Source organism: Mastigoproctus giganteus, chromosome 11 (assembly GCF_048544385.1).
Source record: "Mastigoproctus giganteus isolate SK-2022 chromosome 11, ASM4854438v1, whole genome shotgun sequence".
NCBI classification, from domain to species: Eukaryota; Metazoa; Arthropoda; class Arachnida; order Uropygi; family Thelyphonidae; genus Mastigoproctus; species Mastigoproctus giganteus.
Window position 1 is genome coordinate 168,807,965 of NC_143585.1, and position 25,233 is coordinate 168,833,197.

A 25,233-nucleotide genomic window follows, 5' to 3' on the forward strand; every position below is an offset into this window, starting at 1 on the left:
TTATGCAGCATCAGCCAAAAAAAAAAAAAAAAATTCACACCATTCCCTCCAAATGCCTGTCCAGTTCCTCCTTAAATTTATTCAACCTATCAACTTCCACAATGACAGATGGAAGTTTGTGCCACTGGCTAAAGGCAAATTTCCGCACATCTGTCCTTTCTTAATTTGAATTTATGCCCCCTTAGGTTCGTAATCTAAACAAGTGGAAGGATCCCATCAGAATTCAGCGTGCTCAACCCGTTCAAGGCCTTATACATCTCAATCAGATCACCGCGCAGGTGCCTAGTCTCCAGCCACTGCAATTTGCAGAACTTAAGCCTCTCTTGGTAAGAGGATCCCTTCATTCCCCTCACCAATTTTGTTGCCTTCTCTGTACACGCTCAAGTAAATCTACATCCTTCCTAAAATGAGGCCTCCAGACCTGTACGCAGTACTCAAGGCGTGGCCTGACCATTGCCTTATACCAAGGGACAATCACCTCCTTTTCCCTGCTAGCAAAATTCCTATATATCACTGACAAAACCCCATGACCTGCCCTGGCAGCCTGTCTGCATTGCTCAGAAAACTTCATATCTGACTGCACAATTACTCCCAGGTCTTTTTCATTTTCTACCACCTTAAGTGTAGTACACCACACAGTTGGTACATTTCTCTGGGGTTACTTCTACCCATATGCAATACTTTGCATTTGTCAAGGTTATACTTCAGTTGCCACTTCTTAGCCCATCTGCCCAAATTATCTAGATCCTGTTGCAGTAGCACACTGCCATTACTGTCATTAACAATCCTGCCAACCTTTGTATCATCTGCAAACTTCGACATTAAGCCTGATATACCTTTATACAAAACAACAGTGGACCTCACACCGAACCCTGTGGGACTCCACTAATAACATTAATCCACGAAGAGCAGCACCCATTGATTACCACCCTCTGTCTTCTCCCACTTAACCATCCTTTTATCCATTGTAGCAACTTACCCTTAAATATTTTCAAGACAGAGTTCATATAAAAGCAAGCAAATTTATTAACAAATTTGTTATTAGGACTAATGATGAAAAGAAAAAGAAAATTTTACGAAAATCTTTATTCAAAATAAATTGAATTAAAAGAGCTAAACAGAAGAAGAAGGATAGATGACTTTTAAGCAATAAACTTCAATTAATTAAAATAAACATAATATTTATAAATTTAATCTCATGTAACAGTCTTTCTGTTGTTTTTTTTTAAGAAATCAGAAATTTCCTATTCAGCAAGAGTCCTGTAATATATTACCATTTTGTTTTCTATGCCTTAATTTACATTTCATTTGGTGCCTCCGTAGCCAGGTGGGAAGGAGCAGCAGTGAGTAGCACACGCTTCTTGATTAGACCGGGGTTCGAGCCAGTGACCACCAAATACGGAGGGTGCGGAAAGGTCAGGGAATGACCACCGCATATTCCCGGAGCAATATGGCCTTAGTTGCTAATGCTCCTAAAAACCAAATAACAAACAAACAAACATTTCATTTTTCTTTTTGAATGATTTTGTTTGAGCACTCAGATACCCAGTTCAACAATAGAGCCTATGCACAAATACACATCAGGCAGCGCAGCAAGATCTCCAAAGGCAGACGGGGCCCCACAAGAAGCAGTGATATTAGTGATTCTATTTTTAGGGAAATAGGAACTTTACTATGCAAAATGGATAGGTTGAACAGGATCAAAGTATGTTTGCAAAGGATAAAAGTTTTTGGTTTGTATTCAAGTTACTGGCGCAATAGCATCTGCAGCTATAATGCATCAGACTTAATCTGAAGTTGATACATTTGGTGTAATTTTTAGTTTAGCAAGATGAAACTGTTGTATTTAATGTCTGTATCATTCAGGACTTTTATATCCTGCTTATTATATTTGGTGATAACAGTTAATCATATGGAAATAATAAAAGACATCCATGATATTATTTCAATCATGTAAGATATTTTCGAGCTTGAAGTTTCCATGACTGTTGAAGAGCATTCTGAAAGTCATACCATTCTTTGTCAAAACTAAGCAAATGATCATCAAATGTTGGACAGTCTGTGTGGTGTGAGAGATATGGCATAGAGGAGGGTCTTCAGATCTAAGTATGAATGAGTAATGAAGGTATGCTTGATCCTTAATCCAGCAAGAATGACCTCTCCTTGTGTGTTTGGTCTCAAGCTTGAGGACCATTGTTGAAGTGTTTTTTCCAACTGCTACAGTTTACTTGGTCTTGCCATTTTTCTCACCATTGATTCATACCACTAGAACATATGAATGATTTACAGTCGGTGTAGGATATTCCATAGGATGTATTCAACTACTTATTTTGATGCGTTATCTGCTTCTTAATTTCAATTATTTTTACTTGGAATTCAACAATATCTGATTTCAAAGTACAGTTTGTTAGTTTTTACCAAATGGTTCAGAATCTACAGAAGAACTGGGTGTGTAGTGGTGTTTGTATATCTTATGGCCTTGAGAGAACTGAGTAATTTGGTGAAAATTATACATTTTGAGATAGACTTTTCCCAAATATGGTTTAAAGCTAATAGAATGATTTACAGTTCTCTGGCAGTGTAGATAATGCATTCATTTGGAAACTGGACTGCTACGTCAACTTTCGTCTCAAAATGGCAGATTTTGAACCACCTGTGTAAATCTGGGTGTATTGTGGGCATTGGACTTTATATGCTAAATGCAAATTCTGGAGGGTGACTTTAGATAACAAAGTTTTTCCCAAGTAGAAGTCACATACTGGTTGAACTATTTTCCACTCATTTATAGAGTCAAGTTTGCAATATTGTCCAGATGGAGGTATCTATTTAATAGTAGTTCTTTCAAACATAATCCAGAGGGCTGATCAACCTTTGGATGCACTTAACACATTTTTCATACCTTGGTAAAAAAAACTTAGATATTTTCGTATCTTGGTAAATGGTGGATGGTCAGGAATGGACTCTATTTTGGTGGCATGGTATATTAAAAGGTTTTGTCTCTGTAGCTGCATCAATGCAGAGACTTTCTATGGGGATGTGCAGAATGCTCCTAAAGCTAGTTGAAGTGCACTTTGACATATAGGATTCAGCCATTTATGGGATTAATTCCATTTATTTAGCCATTTGTTTTATCTTTAATGATATCAAGAAGTACTAGATAATGCACTGTCAACAAGAATTACTGTACTCTTGTCTGAAAAAACAGAATGCAATTTCTCCAGCAGATAACTGAGCCTTGAATTTCTTGTTCATTGATAAATCTGTATGTCATCACTCCACAGGGTGCCATTTTGACATCAATTCATGGCACTGTATACCCAAGTCTAATCTTCAGTGATGATGATGCTGTCAGAAAAAAATCACTACCCATTCTCTCATACTGCAGAGTGCAGGCTTGTGCCAGAAGACTGGCATAAGCCTGCACTCTCTGCTCTTTGTAATCTGGTGCAAACATTTTGGGAAATAACCTGGAATACAATTACCTATTTCCCAGATTGCCTAGAACCACTTTCAATGCATTAAACTTATTCCCATTCTCACACATACTTCCTGGGATCTTCATAGTTATTCTTTAAGAATCAGTTTATTCAATCTTTCCTCATTTTCTATTATCACTGCTGCAGTGGCCTGACCTTGCCATGGCCTTCGAACCACTTCCACCATTATTGACACACTTAACCCACTGCTTAATGTACTCACAATAGCTGCCATGTCTCCCATATAAACATCAGTGAATATCAGTGGGTGCATTAGAATTAGTCAAATAGCACAAGGAAGCCAAAGGTTTTGCTGACTAGTCAAAAAATAAATACATAAATACAGAAGAAAAACTGAGAGGGCCAAACTTAAAAAAAAAAAGGCCTGCAGATGAAAACTTTGTATGCATTATGTTCCATTAGTAATTTACAGATATTAATTTCTTTGTTTTCCATATTTGTTAGGTGCTCAATGTGTATGTCGATGTATAGTTCAATGCTGCATGTCATTGTTCTTGTTATCTAGTTCTTGTTGTTTGGTTTTTAGGAGCATTAGCAACTAAGGCCATGTTGCTCTGGGTATATGCGGTGGTCATTCCCTGACCTTTTCACATCCTCCGTATTTGGTGGCTCACAGGCTCGAACCCCGGTCTAATCAAGAAGTGTGTGCTACGCACTGTTGCTCCTGCCCATCTGGCTATGGAGGCACTGTATGTGGTTGTTACTGTGTATTTGCAAGGTATAGAATCACTCGATTCTGTGAGATATTCAATGCTAATTGACAATTTAGTAATTAATAGTACAGTAGTATGTATTTGGTTTTTAGGTGATTTGACAGATTAAATTATATTGCACTTTTTTACTTCATATTAAAAATAGTGGACAAATATTGGAGGCAGCATTCAAACCCATGACTTTTATTTCTTAGGCAAATACAAGGATCAGTGTCGGTTAACATTTTTTGGCTTAATGCTGGTAACATATTCTGTGGATATTAACAGTGATCAGGCTACTGCATTATCTAATACTTAAACTATTATTATTATTAGCCACATGGTGCAAGGAAGCCTGAGGCTTACGCTGCACCAGCCAAAAAAAAAAATGTCAGTTACCCTGAGAGAGAGAGAGAGAGAGAGAGAGAGTCAGAAATAGTAGAGAATCGCCAAGAAAGAGAAGAATGATGATATCCAGCTCAGAACCCTGGGTGTGCCAAGTCCATACTCACCAGATGTGAGCCCCTGTACATAACCTTCAAAAAACAGCACATTCTTGGTAATGAGGATGCCAGATTTTTGAGGTTCTACTGTTAATGGCTAAAAAATAAATCTTATCTTTATCTACATTAAAATAATTTTCCTCCTAATGATATTTATTCAGCCAATAGGAGAAAAGAGATGTGGGTTAAGTGGTAATACGCAACAAATACAAAAATACGTAATAGAAGCTTGTTTTACTGTGAGAAAACAAACTTCTGTTTAAGCGTGGTCATGCACTATGTTTATCTAACATGACCACGCGGTACCATTCTTGATTTCCATATTTAACATATTTATTTAAATAAACTAAATGCAACAAGGCATAATATTTTAAGTTTAAGATTCTATATCTATATTATATCGGTGTAGATACACCATAGACAACTCTTAAAGAAAAACTACGATCCTAGTGTGAAAGGCACCCACCGACAAAAAGCCTATGAAACAGTGCCATCTGGGTGATGGTGCCCACTAAGAATAAGTGACAATCTTCTCTATTATTGAAGCATTACTTATTCGAGGTAGTGCAATACATGGTAACTCATGAAGGATGAGCACAATATGAGATACAGATGAAATGATGCTTTTCACACTACGATTATACTTTTTTCTTAAAGAGTTGTCCATAGTGTATCTAAACCAATATTATATAGATATAGTAACGTATTTATGCATTCATAGCTGAGGAAGAGACAAGCACAGAGTTGAAAGCTTCTGTAAGTATTTTATTTTATTTTATCAAAAGAAGCAAGCGCAGTAAGCAGAGGGCGAAGACCCCTAGTATACATTATAAATCTTATGTTTTCTGAATTTAAGAATACATGCAGTGTATTCTTGCCATTATCAGGAAATTTAACCTGATAATGGCAGGGTAGCTGGTTGAGCTTTAATGGTAAATTTGCTACAAAGGCACAACAATAATGTGCCAAAACCAGGTCATAACAGAAATAAAAGATAAAAGCAAGGAAGAGTTTAGAAAGAGGTTAAAATGCATAAGGATAAAAACTCATAAAACAGGTATAAAAGATATTTTAAATAAGTGTAAACAGTTGTAAGGATTTTAAATAGCTAAAACTGCTGGCACATGATGAATTTGAAGTGCTGATCAAGACATCAAAGACAAATGTTGTTGGGATATCAGAGACATAGTGTCACACAGATAAGCAATGCAGAATTGGAATTTGGGGAGTACAATGTATACATAAAGGACAGGCAGGGTAGGAAGGGAGGAGGGGTAATGCTGTTAGTTAAGAACCACATAAAATCTAACAAAGTATATCCAGTTAACATGGGCGGACTGTGCAATGTTGAGTTCGGTTTGGTGTGACATAAACACTGGGAAAGAGAAAATAAGAGTAGAAATGTGATACACCAAATGACTCTGATGACATCAACGAACAATTGTGTAGAGATATAGAATGGGCCGGAAAATCAAAATGTCTTTTAATGGAGGATTTTAACTTTCCACTGGAACTTGTGGGTTGGTCACTCCCACGATAGCAAGGTTTTTGTGGATTTACTGGAGGTCTGTTTTCTACAGCAACATGTTCGAGGGGCAACTAGAGGGTGTAATACTCTTGATCTGATTATCAGCAGTGACTATTCATGCTTTAAGAATTTGCAGATAAATTTGCAGATCACTGTCACATAGATAACCACTATGTGACAGTGATCACAGTGTACTGATGTGAGATTTACTTAAAGATGTAACTACCATCAAGGATAAACGGAAGGGTTTTTGTTTTCATAAAGGTGACTATAGCGGTCTCAGACAGTTTTTAAATTCTGTACAGACTTCAACTGATGGTGTTACCAACAGTGAATTCTAAATGGGAAACCTTCAGGGACTTAATCTTGGAGGCTACTATGCTTTTTATACCAACTAAGAAATACTGTTCAAGATTTAGATCTTAATGGATGTCAGATGACCTAATGAGGCTCGTGGCAGAAAATAAAAATGTGTGGTATGCATATCAGGTGAAACAGAAGCCTATGGCAGTTATAAGCTAGTCTGTAATCAAGTCACAAAGGAGGTTAGGCAAGCAAAGGCTGATTACGAGAAATCCTTGGCAAAGAATGCAAAGAAAAACAACAAAGACTTCTTTATTTAGGTAAACTCTAGAAGGAAGGGGATGAATCAGATTGGTCCTTCTGATGTTTGTGGTTCGACTGCTGATGATCCATTCCAGAGAGCTGACAAACAATGAGTATTTAGCATCTACATTCACTCATGAGGAATTCTGTAAGGAAGGGGAGGACAGAGTTAACAGAGCTCCCAGTTAGAGTTTACTAAACTAATAGGGAGATAAAGATTTTGTAATAACAGACAGCAAAGTGGAGGAGAAATTGTTGAAGTTAAACATAAAAAATGCACCTGGGGCAGATGGAATCTATCGAGTTATATTGAAGGAGGCAGCGGTGGAAGTGAGCAAACCCTTAGCCATAATTATGAGAGCATTCTTAGATTCAGGGGAGGATCCCATAGTGTGGAAATGTGCAAAAGCATCTCCAATTCATAAAGGGGGTTCAAAGGGTGACAAAAATAATTATAGATTGTTAGTTTAACTTCTGTTCCTGGGAAAATAATGGAATCACTGGTTAAAGAGGTGATACAGGATTACCTAGTCAAGACAGCAGCAATAGTTCAGACACAGCATGGGTTTGTTAAGGGGAAGTCTTGTCTGACCAATCTGATTGGATACTACGATGTGGTCACAAAGGAACTGGATGCTAAAAATAATTTTGATATCATATACTTAGATTTCCGGAAAGCTTTTGATACTGTAGCACAGTGCTTCTCAAACTTTTTTGGATCACTGCCACCTAAAAAAAAGCCCTCGCCAGGGCTTTTTTTTAGCCCACCAATATAAAGTGAAGCTAAATAACTGGAATGTATATATTTTAATGTTCGCCTCCAAAACCGTAAATGCAACCCTGCATGTATGTGTGTGAATTATAAAGAAAACTATTTACTGCACTTTATTCCTTCTTCGTAAAAAATTACAACTACATAAATAAAGTCAGTTATAGTCACTTAAATTAAGTCATAAAAATTAAAGTTAATTACATAAATAAGTCATGATATTAATGGAAATAGTTAATTATATTTTAATATTTAATGCGATGGATGAGCTTGGTGGAGATTTATTAACTTATCAATATTAGGTTTAATATCTGTAAGTAGAAGTCGTAAATCGTCACGTTTAACAACATCCAGACAATTTCTTTGCTTTGTCAGCAATTGAGATATAGCACTGAAACCGGTTTTGACTAGATATGACGTTGGAAAAGAAATAAATAATTTTTTTACAATTTCCACAATGCAGGATAATGGTCAGGGATTTTCTTTTGTTACCAAAATTCTTGATATGAATTTTGAAATTTTGCCTTCAGTTCAACTTCATTTTGTAACTCAATCAATTCTTCTTCTACAAAACATTCACCATCGTCATTATTTAAAAAATGATTTATAACCCAATCTGGAATTTTCAAATTAAGGAGATCTTCGAACCTTTTCTGCATATCTCTGTGCAACATTTCTAGATGATTAAAAAAAGTTAGTAGAGTTTCATCAGCTATTTTTTCTTTTTTCTCTATTTCCAACAGATTTGGAAATTGATACAATTCACGTCGTCCTACGTTGCGCATAAAAAGCTTTAATTTTGAAATAAATGCTGAAATTTGAGTTTCCGTCTTGATAAGAGTTACATCTTGTCCTTTTAAATGTAAGTTCATTGAGTTGAATCTAGTAAATAAATCTGCAAGGTAAGCAATATCAGTTTTCATTTTCTTGAGGTCATTACTAAGGTTGTTGTTCCTATCTTCAAAAACCTCGACAACAGTATCAAAGAGTTCATAAAATCTGTTGAGACAGTTGCCTTTTGACAGCCACTGAACCTCAGAGTGAAGTAGAAATCGTTCAAAATCTTCACTGTTTTGATCACAAAGCTTTCGAAATATACAATCATTCAAAGAATGTGCTTTAATTTTGTTTATAGCAGTAATAACAGTTTGTAGAGAATTGTGCAGTTGATAAAGTTTTTTTGCAACTAAATGCTGAAGGTAAATGACACAATGAACAGTAATAATATTTGGCACAGCATTTTTTAAATAAGCCATAAAACCCTTGTAACAGACAATCATTGATGGTGCTCCATCCGCCCCGTCGCCCCCTTTCATGCCTAATGCCCCCATGGATTATTCAAACGCCCCCAGGGGGCAATATCGCCCACTTTGAGAAGCACTGCTGTAGCACATGAAAGACTGCTCTATTAAAAATTGGAGCAGTATGGCATTAAGGGCAAGTTACTGCAATGGATAAAGGGATGGTTGAGTGGGAGACAGCAAAGAGTGGTAATACATGGACACTGCTCTACATGGACTAATGTTATTAGCAGAATCCCCAAGGGTTTGGTGCTGGGCCCATTGTTGTTTTGTGTATTTATCAATGATATCGATGAAGGTATACGAGGCTTAAGGTGGTGGTAGTAGTAGTGGCATGCGATGCAAGAAAGCAAGTGTATCAGCTTATGCAGCATCAGTCAAAAAAAAAAATTTACAAAACAATTTCCTCTAAATGTTTGTCCAGTTCCTCCTTAAATTTATTTAACCTATCAACTTCCCAAACGACAGATGGAAGTTTGTTCCAGCAATTAACCACCCGCTAGCTAAAGGCAAATTTCCGCACATCTATTCTACATCTGTCTTTCCTCAATTTGAACTTATGCCCCCTTAGGTTCGTAATCTGAACAAGTGGAAGAATCCCATCAGAATTCAGCGTGCTTAACCAATTGAAGACCTTAAACACCTCAATCAGATCACCTCTCAGGTGCCTAGTCTCCAGTCGCTGCAATTTGCAGAACTTAAGCCTCTCTTGGCAAGAGGATCCCTTCATTCCCCTCACCAATCTTGTTGCCCTTCTCTGTACACGCTCAAGCAAATCTACATCCTTCCTAAAATGATGCCTCCAGACCTGTACACGGTACTCAAGGTGTAGCCTGACCATTGCCTTATACAAAGGGACAATCACCTCCTTTTCCCTGCTAGAAACATTCCTATACCATTGACAAAACCCCATGACCTGTCCTGGCAGCCTGTCTGCATTGCTCAGAAAACTTGACATCTCACTGGACAATTACTCCCAGGTCTTTTTCATTTTCTACCACCTTAAGTGTAGTACCACACAGTTGGTACGTTTCTCTTGGGTTACTTCTACCCATATGCAGTACTTTGCATTTGTTAATGTTAAACTTCAGTTGCAACTTCTCAGCCCATCTGCCCAAATTATCAGATCCTGTTGCAGTAGCACGCTGCCATTGCTATCATTAACAACCCTGCCAACCTTTGTATCATCTGCAAACTTCAACATTAAGCCTGATATACCTTCATCAATATCATTGATAAATACACAAAACAACAGTGTACCCAACACCAAACCCTGTGGGACTCCACTAATAACATTAGCCCACAAAGAGCAGCACCCATTGATTACCACCCTCTGTCTTCTCCCACTCAATCAGCCTTTTATCCATTGTAGCAACTTACCCTTAATACCATTCTGCTCCAATCTGTACAGTAGTCTTTGCCAAAAGGTTTCCTGAAATCCAAGTATATGATATCAAAATTATTTTTTGCATCCAATTCCTTTGTAACCACAACATAATATCCAATCATATTTGTCAGACAAGACTTTCCCTTAACAAAACCATGCTGTGTCTGAATTATTGCTGCAGTCTTGTCTAGGTGATCCTGCAATGCATCTTTAACCAATGCTTCTTGATTAGACTGGGGTTCGAGCCTGTCACCACCAAATACGGAGGATGCGGAAAGGTCAGGGAATGACCACTGCATATATCCCGGAGCAATATGGCCTTAGTTGCTAATGCTCCTGAATAAAAAAAAAAAAAAAAACCTTTAACCAGTGACTCCAATATTTTCCCTGGAACAGAAGTTAAACTAACTGGTCTAATTACTTGTGTCACCCTTCGAACCCCATTTGTGAGGGGATACATTTGCACATCTCCAGTCCGTGGGTACCTACCCTGAGTCCAAGGATGCTGTCATGATTATGGCTAAGAGTTTGCTTACTTCCTTTGCCGCCTCCTTTAAAATAACTAGATAGATCCCATCCACCCCAGGTGCCTTTCTTATGTTTAACTTCAACAATTTCTCCTCCACTTTGCTCTCAGTTATTACAAAATCATTAAGCAACCTGCTAAAATTTGATAACTTTCTGGCATTTTCAAACCTTAACTCCTCATGTGTGAATGTAGATACAAAACATTCATTAAGTTTGTTTGCTATCTGAGCAGGATCATCAACAGTTGAAACATCGATATCAAGTGGACCAATCAGATTCATCCCCTTCCTTTTAGAGTTTATATAAGTAAAGAAATCCTTGCTGTTTTTCTTGGCATCCTTTGTCAAAGATTTCTCATAATCTGCCTTCGCCAGCCTAACCTCCTTTTTGATTTGATTACAGACTAGCTTATATCTGTCATAGGCTTCTTTGTCGCCTGATAATTTATATGCATCCCATGCATTTTTCTTCTCAGTCACGAGTCTCATTGATGGGCTAATGGGCTAACATTGACAAATGCAAAGTACTGCATATGGGTAGCAGTAACCCAAGAGAAATGTACCAACTCTGTGGTACTACACTCAGGGAGGTGGAGAATGAAAAAGACCTGGGGGTACTTGTGCAGTCAGATATGAAGTTCTCTGAACAGTGCAGATGGGCTGCCAGAGCAGGTCATGGAATTTTGTCAATGATATATATGAATTTTTCTAGCAGCGACAAGGAAGTATTTATCCCTTTGTATAAGGCAATGGTCAGGCCACACCTTGAATACTGTATACAGGTGTGGAGGCCTAATTTTAGGAAGGATGTAGAGTTGCTAGAACGAGTACAGAGTAGGGCAACAAGATCGGTGAGAGGAACAAAGGGGGTGTGCTTATGAAGAAAGGCTTAAGTCCTGCAAGTTGCAGCATCTGGAGACTAGGCACCTGTGAGGTGATCACAAGTGCTTACTGTCAGTAATTCTGTCTCCATTTAGCCTCTTCACATTGTTAGTGTTGTCCTATGCCATTAGTGAAGATGTAAGGTATGGGTGTTGGATCCTAATGACACTAATCTGTAAAGCCAGCAGCTTCACTGGGAGGTCCCCTCACAATGTATAGGTGCTCATATTGAGAGGCTATCCTGTAGAAGAAGGGGCCAAAGTGGTGTGTTGAAGCAGGTCCCCCTCGACCACAAAGACCTCCTTTCTGAGTTTCGATGGTCAGAGAGCACAGCAAACATGCTCGATTTTTATGATAAGATCATAGGAAACTGATGTTTCTCAATCAAATAAATGATATAAATAATGACCTCTCTCTGTCTTTCCCCCGTGCATATTTCATTGATATAAAAGACATTTTTGTAAAATAATAAGAAGGGTTTACCTCAATGTAGAACCCTTCTGTATGGTTCCAGAAATCAAAAAACTTACATTAGAGTAACAAATATTTAAAAACCAATTTAACACAATTAAAATCAATTTAACACAACAATTAAATTGATCAATTTAAATCAATTTAACGAAATGTGAGTTTTTAGATTTTTTTGTTTTAATTTCTGGAGAGTATCATACGGAAGGGTTCTTCGTACTATATTGAGGTAAACTCCTCTTATCATTTTACAAATATTAATATCAACGTAGAACATATTGAGCATTACAGCTCTGATTCATACTATCTAAAAGACATTTTTATAATATAAATATAATCATTTCTGAAAGCACAATAAATTACAAATAGCGTTATTAAGTACTCACTTCACAAGAGGATAGATTCCATAATATTCCAGTAATGAGCTCCCTAATTTCGTTATCTGGTGTTTTTCTTAATAACCTGACTAAAGATGGCAAGCCTCCTGCATTACGTATTGCTCGCTAACGAAACAAAACCGACAAACAATACTGAAATTATAATATTATTTAGATAGTCATGTAGTTATAAAAATTGCCTGACCTTCAAATGAGTACAGTAAGCATTACACAAAAATTCAATTTCTACAATAATTAATATGAATTAGATAATACAATATACATTATGTTACCAAAATTATTGGGCACCACGAATAAGTAAATTTCTGTTTATATTTAATAAGGCTTGACTAGAATTTACAAATTCACTGTTTTACTGCAGCATATACCAATGCAACAGTTAATAATGTGTTGAGACAGGATACAGCTTTGATCTTGTAGAGTGTGGGTGTTTGTGAGACTAAACTCATAATATATATGTGTCAATGAATGTTACCCCTTGACTTTAAGAAAATGATTTGTACATTAGATTTTAATATGGTATAGGAACTCCTCCGACCATAATACAGCACACAAGTCTTTGTAAAATGCTTTCCTTCAATTTATGAAAAGTGACAATGGAAATATTTCTCCGTTCGTTCCTCCAGCAGAACTTTTTTTATTCATCAAGCAAGCAATGCTAGTCTCTAAGCCCTCACATAACTCTCGGTTCATCCAAACAGTCATTCTGCTGAATCAAATCAGATTGGATTCTCTGAGTGGCTCAGAGACCCTCATCAGTTCATCATTGCCCAGATGGTATTCTCCCAAAGCCTAGCTATCATACAATCATAAGCAATCACACAATGCATTATCAAAGCTACACATGGCACTATTAGAAGCTATCACACTTAATTTTCTGTACCATAAAAGTGCATCAACACTGGAAGAACTGCATCACTCTTGCAAGTTGCCAAAAACTGATCCATTATGATCACCATAAAAAGAACACTCAAACCAATCATACCTACAACATTATTTTTTGTACATGAGATGGTGTGATAATTTTCAAAACATTCTTTTCTGGGAAAATATCACACTCAACTTTTTTCACTTAATGAAAGAAACAGTATACGTTGGATTTATCCCTTGAAAGTGAAACTAAAAATGAAATCTGCTTAAAGTACAGGCCTCAGAAGAATGAAAACACATTCCTTTGAGACCAGTACTGTAAACATATTACATGCATCCATTGCTGTACATTAACTTTCATTATGGAGTTCCTGTTGATCAGTGTTATAAATAAGTCAACACATTTACACTCCTCCCAAAAGTCTAAAAGGAGCCTGGAACCAAGTAAGATTTTTATTATTACTGTTTTAATTTACATAAGATATTTGGAAAAATTACTAGCAGAATACATTGAAAATATACTTTATCTATAGTGATATTAATTGATATTATTATACATGATTATTAATATTATTATTGTTGCTCATATTATTTCTCTCTGATTGGGGGTTCCACCTCGTGATGGGTATTGCTACCAAGTACACAGGGTGGTTGTTGTTATGTCTGGTGTTACTGTTGATCGAGGAACTCTCTGACTATCCTACAGGTGTTCAGGATTGCGACTTTCTGCAGTTCCTTGTACGTGTTTGCTGGGAGACCTATTGCTGCTAGGCTGTTATGTAGGGCCTTTGGCACATTCCTGTGGTTGACATGATGACTGGGATGGCCGTTACTTGTTGCATATGCCACATCTCTTTGATCTCCTGTCTTAGGTTCATGTACTTCCTGATTTTTTCCCCATGGGTTTTCTGCAGGTTGCCAGTGTTGGGTACTGCTATGTCAATCAGATAGGTAGCCTTTTCCTTCTTGTCCACAAGGGTTATGTCTGGTCTGTTGTGAGGGATTGTCCTATCTGTTATTATGGTGTGGTTCCAGTACAGCTTGTGGGTTGGGGGTCTCTAGTACTGCCTGGGGTTCATACTTGTGGTATGGTACACTTTCTTCGACCAACTGGTATTTCCTTGCTAGTCTCTGATGTATTATCCTGGCTACCTGGTTGTGTCTATGGTGTACTCAGTCTGGGTGATCATCTTGCATCACCCAGACTGAGTACCGCAGTGATGTGTTGGATCATTTCTGAGGCCAGGTGGCATTGTCGACATGTGTCATCGGACACTCCAGATTCCTTGGCAATGTATTTTCTATAGTTCCTGGTGTGATTACCTGGTCTTGGATAGCGAGAATGAATCCTTCAGTCTCGGGGAAGAGCGTCCCAATAGTGAGCCATGCAGAAGTGGCGCATGTGCGGTGACTGTGTCAGTCTAGTTATTCTGTGCTCCTACATTTACTTAAAATTCAAGTATAATTAAACAACGAAGTATAAAGTATTTGGGATATGCTGAAAGCTAAAGATGTCATCTACACAACAGAGACAACTATTGGACCCAAATCTCTGATGTAAATTTACTTTTGATAACTTTAGATTGACATAATTATATGCTTTAGCAGTAGTGATCAGTAGCACTTGGAACATACCACTTAGAGTGAATGCCAACCTAAAGCAGCTAAGTGGTTAATCCCTGCCTCAAGCAACAAGGCACCAACCCTCTGCCTTTTGTTCTCTGAGAAGAGCAAGTAGCTAAAGCCGTTTACTGTATACTTGTTTGAGTTTCACAAGGTCAAGCTAAATGGGATTGTCCACACATACAATATGGAAATCTATTCACAGTGCGCTTACAAAGTCACCCCTCTTGATCAGTGTTCATATAATTTTTGAAAACAATTAAGTCAGCCTGCAAAGTAAACAAAATCTCCTGCGATTCTCTAAAAGACTATAGTTGTGGAATCCCGAAAAATTGTATTGCCCTTTTCTGGAATTTTGCGCTGAACTACAACCATGTCAGATTCCGACATTGAATATATGAACAGAGACCGCGCAGCCGATGGCAGACTCACTAGAAATGCTAATCTCCTTCATAAGAATGATGAAGTTATGAGAAAAATAAAGAGGCAACAAAGCAAGTGGAAAGCTAGAAGGACAAGACAAAGATCTGGCACAGAGTCCCTCCCTGTAAGGGATATACCTGGGGACCCAGGCAGGGATACATCCAGCAGATCAGATACAGATAACACTGATGATAAGGAAGATAAGGATACATACAAATTAACACATGACACAGAAGCCTATGATAGATACAAGTTGATATGTAACCAAGTTACAAAGGAGGTTAGGCAGGCGAAGGCAGATTACGAGAAATCCTTGGCAAGGGATGCAAAGAAAAACAGCAAAGAGTTCTTTACTTATGTAAACTCTAGAAGGAAGGGGGGATGAATCAGATTGGTCCACTTGATATTGATGGGTCAAGTGTTGATGATCCTGCTCAGGTAACTAACAAACTAAATGAATATTTTGCATCGACATTCACACATGAGGAGTTATTCAGCGAGGGGAATGCCAGAGGTGTATTCAACTCTAGCAGTAAGCTACAGAATCTTGAAATAACTGGGAGTAAAGTGGAGGAGAAACTGTTGAAGATAAACACAAGAAAGGCACCCGGGGTGGATGGGATCTATCCAGTTATATTAAAGGAGGCAGCAAAGGAAGTAAGCAAACCCTTAGCCATAATTATGAGAGCTTCCTTGGACTCAGGGGAGGTACCCATAGACTGGAAATGTGCAAATGTGACCCCAATTCACAAAGGAGGATCAAAGGCTGACACAAGTAACTATAGACCTGTGAGCTTAACTTCTGTTCCAGGAAAATTAATGGAGGCACTGGTTAAAGAAGCACTGCAGGGTCATTTAGACAAGACTTCAGTTATAGCTCAGACACAGCATGGTTTTGTTAAGGGGAAGTCTTGCCTGACCAACTTGATTGGATACTATGATGCAGTCACAAAAGAACTGGATGCAGGGAATAACTTTGATATTATATACTTGGATCTTAGAAAAGCTTTTGATACTGTTGCACATGGAAGACTGCTACACAAATTGGAGCAGTGTGACATTGGAGGCAAATTGCTGCTATGGATAAAGGGGTGGTTGAGGGGGAGAAGACAGAGAGTGGTAATCAATGGACACTGCTCATCGTGGACTGATGTTATTAGTGGAGTCCCTCAGGGCTCAGTGTTGGGTCCATTATTGTTTTCTGTATTTATAAATGATATTGATGATGGTATATCGGGCTTAATGTCCACGTTTGCAGACGATACAAAGGTTGGCAGGGTTGTCAAGGACACTACTGACACTATGCTGCTGCAACAGGATCTGGAAAGGTTGAGCAGATGGGCTGAGAGGTGGCAAATGAAGTTTAACATTGACAAATGTAAAGTACTACACATGGGAAACAGCAACCCCAGAGCAACGTATCAACTCTGTGGTACTACACAGAGTGGTAGAGAATGAAAGGGACTTGGGGGTGGTTGTGCAGGCAGATATGAAGTTCTCTGACAGTGCAGACGGGCTGCAAGAGTAGCTCATGGAGTATTGTCAATGATATACAGGAATTTTTCCAGCAGGGATAAGGAGGTGATTATTCCATTGTATAAGGCGATGGTCAGGCCACACCTAGAGTACTGTATACAGGTCTGCAGGCCTCATTTCAAGAAGGATGTAGAGCTGCTGGAACGAGTACAGAGAAGGGCAACAAGATTAGTGAATGGAACAAAGGGGTGCTCTTACGAAGAAAGGCTTAAGTTTTGCAAATTACAGTGTCTGGAGACTAGGCACCGGCGAGGTGATCTAATAGAGGTGTATAAAGCCTTGAATGGTTTAAGCATGCTCAATGCTGATGGGATTCTTCCTCTAGCTCAGAAAAATCACCTGAGAGGGCATAAATTCAAATTGAGGAAAGACAGATGTAGGATAGACGTGTGGAAATTTGCCTTTAGCCAGCGGGTGGTTGGTTGGTGGAACAGACTTCCATCCCTTGTGGTGGAGGTTGACAACCTAAATAAGTTTAAGGCTCAGCTGGACAGGTATTTTGAACGAACAGAGGGGTGAAGTGGAAGTGGGGTTTTTTTTTTTTTTTTTTTTTTGGCTGATGCTGCATAAGCTTGCTTTCTTGCATCAAATGCCTCTACTAATGCTAATGCTATATATAAAATTTAAGGGAATACACCAAGATATAACAAATTATGGATAGATGGTCCACCCAACCACCGACAAAGAAGAAGCTGATTTTCTTGCAGATTAATGCACAGCATGCCAGAGTGGTGGTTGAACAAATTAAATTAAAAACAGAGGAAACAAATACTGACATAATTATGCTCCAGGAGCCTTATGCCTACATGGGTAAAGTCACAGGTTATCCAGCTTCATACAAAATCATTCAAGGTACTACAGGTGCACCACAGGCCGCAATCCTAGTCAGTAACACTGAAATCTCTGTAGCTAAAGTAGCTCCACTTTGTACATCCCTTAGTGCCTGTGCTCAAGTTCTTACTGCCATGGGATCCTTACATCTGCTCTCACTCTAAAGCAGACCTGGTGAAGACATCTCAATTGCGATCGCCATAATACAAACAGCACTTGACCTTCTCCCAGGGGGTAAGCTACTCATAGCCATGGACGCGAATTGTTGCTCCCCCCTTGTGGCATAGTCAAACACCTGATCATACAGTCACTCAAAATGGGGAGGAACTTGAAAACTTCATCCTTGCCTCCAGGCTACAAGTACTCAACCAGCCTGGAATCTCCCCACATACAGTAGCACCCTCTGGGAAAGTACCATCGACATCACCCTGACCACGCCGACTATTTCTGGAAAGTTCAGCAAGTGGAAGGTTAATGAAGTATGGACCACTTCTGACCACAGAGCGATCACCTATTCTCTTGGCTGTTCTGTGGGTCGCATTCCCCCAATACCAAGGGATGTAGTGCGATTCTGCACAAAGAAAGCTGACTGGCCACGTTTTCAAGCTGAACTTGTAAGAAGACTTCATGAAGATTCTTCACAACTGAATCACATCACCTCTGAGGACTGTGCAGTTTCCTTCTCGAAGACCATCAAAGAGGCCTGTGCTATGGCAATCCCCAAGAGAAGGCCCTTCAAAAACGCAGTCCCTTGGTGGAAGGCTGAACTACAAGACATGAGGAAGAGAGTCCACCAAGCTCTTAAAACTTTTCAGAGAGCCCGTGTTCACCTCCCACCCTTGGAGGTCAAAGTTGCAAAAGACAGTTACCGATTATTAAGGAACAGTTACACTACCATAATTAGACACTGCAAAAAAGCCTCATGGCAGAATTTGGTCTCGATCACAGGAAATGATAACCCCTGGGGAGTTGTCTATCGTATCGTTGTGAACAAACTCCCTAGAGGTGAAGTCCTCAGTACAACTGTAAAGCTTGATGGTTCTTCCACCTTCATGTGGGAGGACTCTGTCCACAACATGCTAAATGCCCTCTTTCCAACAAATGATGCACAGCTAACTGAAGAGCAACTACAGATTGTTACCGCTAACAATTCTTACACAACAGAAAATACTGAAGAACCTTTTACAAATGACGATCTAAAAGCTGCACTAGACAAAACTAAAGAAAATAAAACTACTGGCAGTGACCTCCTCGAGGTGGATGTTATCAAGAAATTTGCAACCTACTACCCTAACACCATGCTCGCCACTTTCAACAGATGCCTAATATAAGGCCACTTTCCTGTTATCTGGAAGGAGGCATGCCTTAAACTCATCTTGAAAAACCCAGACAAACCACCTGAAGAGCCAAAATCTTACAGGCCAATTGCTCTCTTGCCAGTCCTCGGCAAACTTCTGGAAAGGCTTCTACTCAGCAGGTTGTCAAAATGCTACTCTAAAGAAAACCTCATTTCTCCACTTCAGTACGGTTTCAAAGCTGGTTTGCAGCACTGAAGATGCTCTTCTTAAATTAATATCTACTGCTTTAAGCACTCAAGCCAAGTATGCCCTAGTCATCACAGTTGACTTTGCTGGAGCATTTGATTGGCTGTGGTGGCCAACTATTCTCAGAATACTCCAACACCACTCAACCTTCATAGCTGTGCCAGAGACTACCTGAGACACCGCACTGTCCATGTTAATACCAGGTACAAATCTGTCACTAGCCAGGTCTCTCGAGGCTGTCCCCAGGGCTTGGTCCTGGGGCCTTCCTTTTGGTCCATCGTCCTGGACGAGTTCCTTGGATGGACTTGGGGATGACTCAACCCCTTGCGTTTGCTGACGATTTGGTTTTGGTGGTGCATAGTGACACAAGAGCTGATCTAGAGGAGTGCTCAAATTGCGCACTAACTAAGCTTCAGGATTGGGCAGCCATTCACCGACTAAAGATCTCAGGAGAGTAAACAAAATCGATATTGCTCAAGGGAATGCTCCAACTACGAAGATCACCGGTTATCAAAATTGATAACACCTCCATAAAATTATACCCAGAAATCAAGTGTATTTAGGAATCGTCTTAGATGTGAAGCTAAATTTCCATCCTCACTTGAAATATATGTCACAGAAAATAAAAAAATACTCGGCCATGATCACCCGTATAAGCCGTGCAGACTGGTGCCTTAAGCGCCGAGCTCTGGCCCTCATCTATAATGCCATATTTGTCCCAATAGCTTGTTATGGAGCCTGAGTATGGTGTACTAGGGCCTCGCTCGACCGAAATTGCCAGAAACTAGACTCCATACAGCATTCTATGCTCCTTGCTATAACAAGGGTGTGCCGTACAGTAAGCAGCCCAGCTCTGCAGGTGCTAGCTGGATGTATACCCCTACACCTAGAGGTAATAAGATGAGGATTGTATCAACGGTTGAAGAAGAGTATTCCCACCGAAACAGCAGGCATCACTCTTAACCTTGATAACAACCCCAAACAGGAAAGGAAGAGAATCTCTGAAATTATGTACAGGACCTGGCAAGAGACATGGGACACCACCAACAAAGGATTAATAACCAAAAATTTCATTCCCTCTGTGAACCTCATCAGTCCAAAGCCTCCTCCCTGGTACTCACCAGGCCTCCATACTACATTTCTATTGAGAGGCCACGGACCCTTTAAAGCGAAGCTAACATCCCTAGGCATTGAAGATGATCCACTGTGTCACTGCAGGGCAGAAGAAACGTAGGATCACGTAATGTATGATTGCCATGAATATGACGAGTTCCGGCTAAGGTTTGTCACTAAAATAGTGGTGTACCACCAGGTATACCACCATTATAGTTATTTACTATGGCAGGTCCTGCCACCTAATTTCCTGAGATTTCAGTGGCAAGGACCTATAAAAAAAAACAAAAAAAAACAAAAAAAAAAAAAAAAAAAACAGTACTATAGATAGGGGTCAAAAACAAAGGGAGCATTAGTTGGACAATTTGATGTTATTAAGTTTTTGGGTATAGGGCTCAAGCAATTTGGAGTTGATTCGGATGCTAGAAGGGGAAGGAGACTGAAGACTGGGGGGGGGGGGAGATAGAGATTTGGGGTCCTAGAAAATATGACCCTAAGTCATCTTTTCTAGAGAGAGAAAGGTGTCTAGAGAGAGGGAGAGATTACCAGGGGTAATCTCTCCCTCCCGCTGGGGAGTGAAAGCAAAGGACCACCCAAGGGAGCGTGGCTACGGAGGCCAAATGGCAGCAGCTGGGCTGTGCTGGTGGGTTCTGTCACTCCTGGGACAAAGGTGGGTTTTTTTTTTTTTTTTCCTCTCTCCTGAGAGGACTGTCATATCCAGGAAGTTTCTTACTTTGATCTTCAATGGGTGGTGTTTGGGTGCCTAACCCGTCTATCAGTGAAGACAGACTGCACAAACTCGGTAAAGGCGGCATAGCGCTGCTCATCCATTATAATCAGGTACGGAGTGGGGCAACGTTGGATCCCATTAGGGACCCAGAGGCTAAACGACCAGATGAACAACAGTATACGACACTACACAAATACAAAATCCATATACTTTTAAACCTCTGGCATTGACAGTGTTCTGTTTCACACCCACAATGTGTAGCATGCAGAGATGGGGGGAACCCCTGGTGCCGTTTGACACTAAACATGCTCTACACTGTAGTGAGCCATGCATTGGAAGCAATTTTATTTATGTTATCTTGATGGAGATCATTGTAGTGTCTGCCATGGAACGTTTTCTCTGCCCATCTTTATAGCTTCGTTTGTACCTCCAGGTTGGGGGGGGGGCTCCTCGTTTAGGCTGAGTGGGGTATACCGCTTGTCTACCTTCCATATGGCCTGGTGGTGTGCTGCTGCTGTGTGTTTCTGGAAGTAATCCTTCAGGTTAACTATCGCTGTTTTCTGTTGCTCAATGAGGTCTATCATGCCCCTTCCTCTTTCCCGGGCAATTGTCAGTCTCTCCATGGCAGGTCATGGGTGGAGTTAGCGGCTTCTGGTCATTGTCCTCGTCTTTCTCATGAAATCCTTCAGCTTGGTGTTAGTCCAATTATGATCCCGAAGGAGTATGTTAGCACTGGGACATACTAGACGCCACTTTCAAAACAATCGAAGGCAACAACACTGCTGAACAGCAACTGCTATGCCAGGCCAATGAAGTATACAAATCTCCCAGAACGGAGGAGCCTTTTACCCACCCAGAACTACAAACTGCCATAAGCAAGATAAGAAATAGGAAAACTCCAGGGCTAGATATGCTTGAGCCAGAGCTGGTTAGGAAAGTGGCTGAATACACCCCAGACCTGCTCCTGGATCTTTACAACCACTGTCTCCATTTAGGCTGTTTCCCTCTCGACTGGAAAGTGGCAAACATCAAATTGATCCTAAAAAATCCATCCAAACCACAGCATAAACCAGACTCCTATCGACCAATTGCCCTACTGTCTGTGCTCAGCAAAGTACTGGAGCAGCTGCTCAGACAGAGGATTGAAGTGCACTATACCACTGCTAGCTTAACAGCCAACAAACAGTTTGGATTTAAGCCAGGAAATTCCACCGTCGACGCACTGGAATCCATCCTTAACATGGCGAAGAGCTGTCGACAAAAATACTTTCTCCTCATCTCTATTGACTTTGCAGGGGCGTTCGACGCCCTTTGGTGGCCGAGCGTCCTCGCAAGACTCAGGGCTGCCCAACTGCCGACAAACCTCTATGATTGCGTAAGAAGCTATTTGACCAACCGACGGGTCCTGGTACAGGCCCCCTATTGCAAGGTTAACCGACAAATACACTGGGGATGCCCACAGGGCTCTGTCTTAGGACCTCTCCTGTGGAACTGTGTACTGGACGAGTTCCTCTCCCTAGACTTAGGGGGCGTACAGGCATTGGCATATGCAGACGACCTGTCCCTAACCCTTACTGCAGATTCAAGAGCCCAACTAGAAACTCTCGCAAATGCAGCAGTAACCACACTGCGAGAATGGACGGAAAGGCATCGACTCACCATATCGGCCACCAAGACCAAATCCATCTTACTTAAGGGCTACCTAACACCAACTAGACCGCCGCAAATAAGAATCAACAATAGAACAATTCAGCTAGCCACAGAACTAAAGTATCTGGGTGTTATCCTGGACCGTAATCTATCTTTCACCCCACATCTAGAATATATGCAGGCTAAGATGAAAAAATATGCTGGCATGCTTGCGGGAGTCACACGTCGCGACTGGGGCCTAAAAAGGCGCACCCTTGCGATCCTTTATAAAGCAGCCATTATTCCAGCAATCACATACGCCTCCGGTGTCTGGTTCCACAAAGCCTCAACAGTGGTAAACCGCAGACGACTGGATATTATACATAGACCCATCCTATTGACCCTCACCCGAGCATGCAAGACAGTCTCTACCCACGCACTACAAGTGATCACGGGTGCTCTCCCTCTTGATCTTGAGGTGACTCGCACCGGCATGCTTCAGCAACTCAGACGCGGCAAAGCCACAACCTTCCAGGACCACACCACGAACCCGGCAAATAATTGTAAAGCTGAGAAGTACAGGCTGCAAACCTACTTAACATCAATATGGCAACAACGCTGGACGATGTCTGACAAAGGAGATGTCACCCGAAGGTTCCTCCGAAACTTGCAACGAGTATACCCAAAATATCCCACATGGCTCTGCCCTGGTCTCCATGTCACCTACCTTCTCACTGGACATGGAGCCATCCGCTATAAGCTTAACCTCTTCAGACTAACAGATAACCCAGCATATGCGTGTGGCTCCCTTGAAACCTGGGACCACCTGATGCACGAGTGTCAGTTGTATGAGGATCTTCGGGGTCACTTCATCACACGAGTCCGCTTCAACCCTAAAAACCAAGAGCACCACCTACTAGAAGACGAGGCAACCTACAATGCCCTCACTAACTTTGCACAGTGCTTATTTGCAAGACGACAGACTATACCTATGCCACCAAACCCAGAACAACCAGAATAAAACAGCATACATACTGAAACTGAATATTGATCCATAGATGGGACATTGATCCCCATGAGAGAACTGAACCAACGAATGACGTAACCTGCATGGACCGCCACCAAAATCCTGGCTGACTGTCCGGATTTCCTACTTGCCGATCTATGGACAGAGTCACCACTGACGAGGACAAACTCACTGAACAACGGACAGGACTTGTATCCCATGAGTGAATACGTAACCAGAACTTACATAAATCATTACCAAACCTAGACCAAAACCTTGGATGGAAACACCCTCATTAGGTTCGCGGATGGCACAACCCTGTTGCCTCGGCACCTGGCCTGTGGTCTCTTGCATCCATGCCCTATTGGCGATCTGGGCCAGTCCCCTCGACTAGCCTACTATTTTTCCCTCTCCCTGAGTGGGAGGGGGAGGAGATGGTTTTCTGTCTCTTCTCCCTTCTTCCATCCCTTTTTCCCTCTTGTGGGGCATGGGCATGCCCCACTGTAAACTGGAGTTGCTTTCCCTTTCGGCTCCATATTTCTATCTATCTCCCCCCCCCGCAGTCTTCAGCCTTCTCCCCACTCTATCTGACAGCAACGGGAACACGCCCCACACAATCTAAATTAATTTCACCGAACATTCTGGACTTCTCCCTAGCGCTTCCGTGACGCGTATGCGATCATTTTTTTTTTTTTTTTTTAGGTCCTAGCCACTGAAATCTCAGGAAATTAAGTGGCCGGACCTGCCAGAGTGAACTATATACTAGTGGGTACCTGGTCTGCCTCCACGGGGCGAAAGTGGGGCAACGTCGGGCCTCAGTAGGGGTCTGGCGGCTAAACGACCAGAAGAACAACGGTACACAACGCTACTCATGTACAATATCCACACACTTTTAAATCTCTGGCTTTTCCAGTCAACTGGTTCACCCACAATGTAAACTATGTGGATATGGGGGAAACCCCTGGTGCCGCTTGACCCTAAACACACTTTACACTGGGACTGCATAGGTGTTTATGGCTTTAACTGTGTTCCCTCCATTCAGCAGGCTTCTGAGTCCCTGATGATATTTTTCAGTCAGGCAGGCCTTAATTTCCTTGTGCTCTAACTGCTGAGCCTACATCATCCCCAAGTATTTGTAGGCCTCTCCCTCTGCCATGGTTTCGATCTCTTTACTGCTCTGCAGCTGGTAGTTTTGGTTTACTAATTTTCCCTGATGCAATCTGTGGGTCTTGCATTTGTCCAGACCAAATTTCATCCTAATATCTTTACTGAATTCTTCAGTGATTTGGAGCAGTTGCCGAAGGTGCTTCGCGGTTCCCACGTAAAGCTTGATGTCATCCATGTACATCAGGTGGGCGAGGGTGTACAGG

At 40.8% G+C, this 25,233-nt stretch overlaps 1 protein-coding gene across 5 annotated transcripts in view; it reads right to left on the minus strand.

Annotated features, from left to right (window-relative positions):
* The window catches only part of LOC150078563 (catenin delta-2-like), a 666,545-nt gene that overhangs the window by 257,271 nt on the left and 384,041 nt on the right, over positions 1 to 25,233 (minus strand). For all 5 annotated transcript variants that reach the window (XR_016547633.1, XM_090385058.1, XM_090385056.1 and 2 more), the window contains exon 11: positions 12,547 to 12,663. Coding sequence is in view for 4 of the 5 variants with exons in the window: in XM_090385058.1 (XP_090241184.1) it covers positions 12,547 to 12,663 (117 nt within the window). In the remaining variant the exon portion in view is untranslated. The remainder of the gene's footprint in view (positions 1 to 12,546; positions 12,664 to 25,233) is intronic.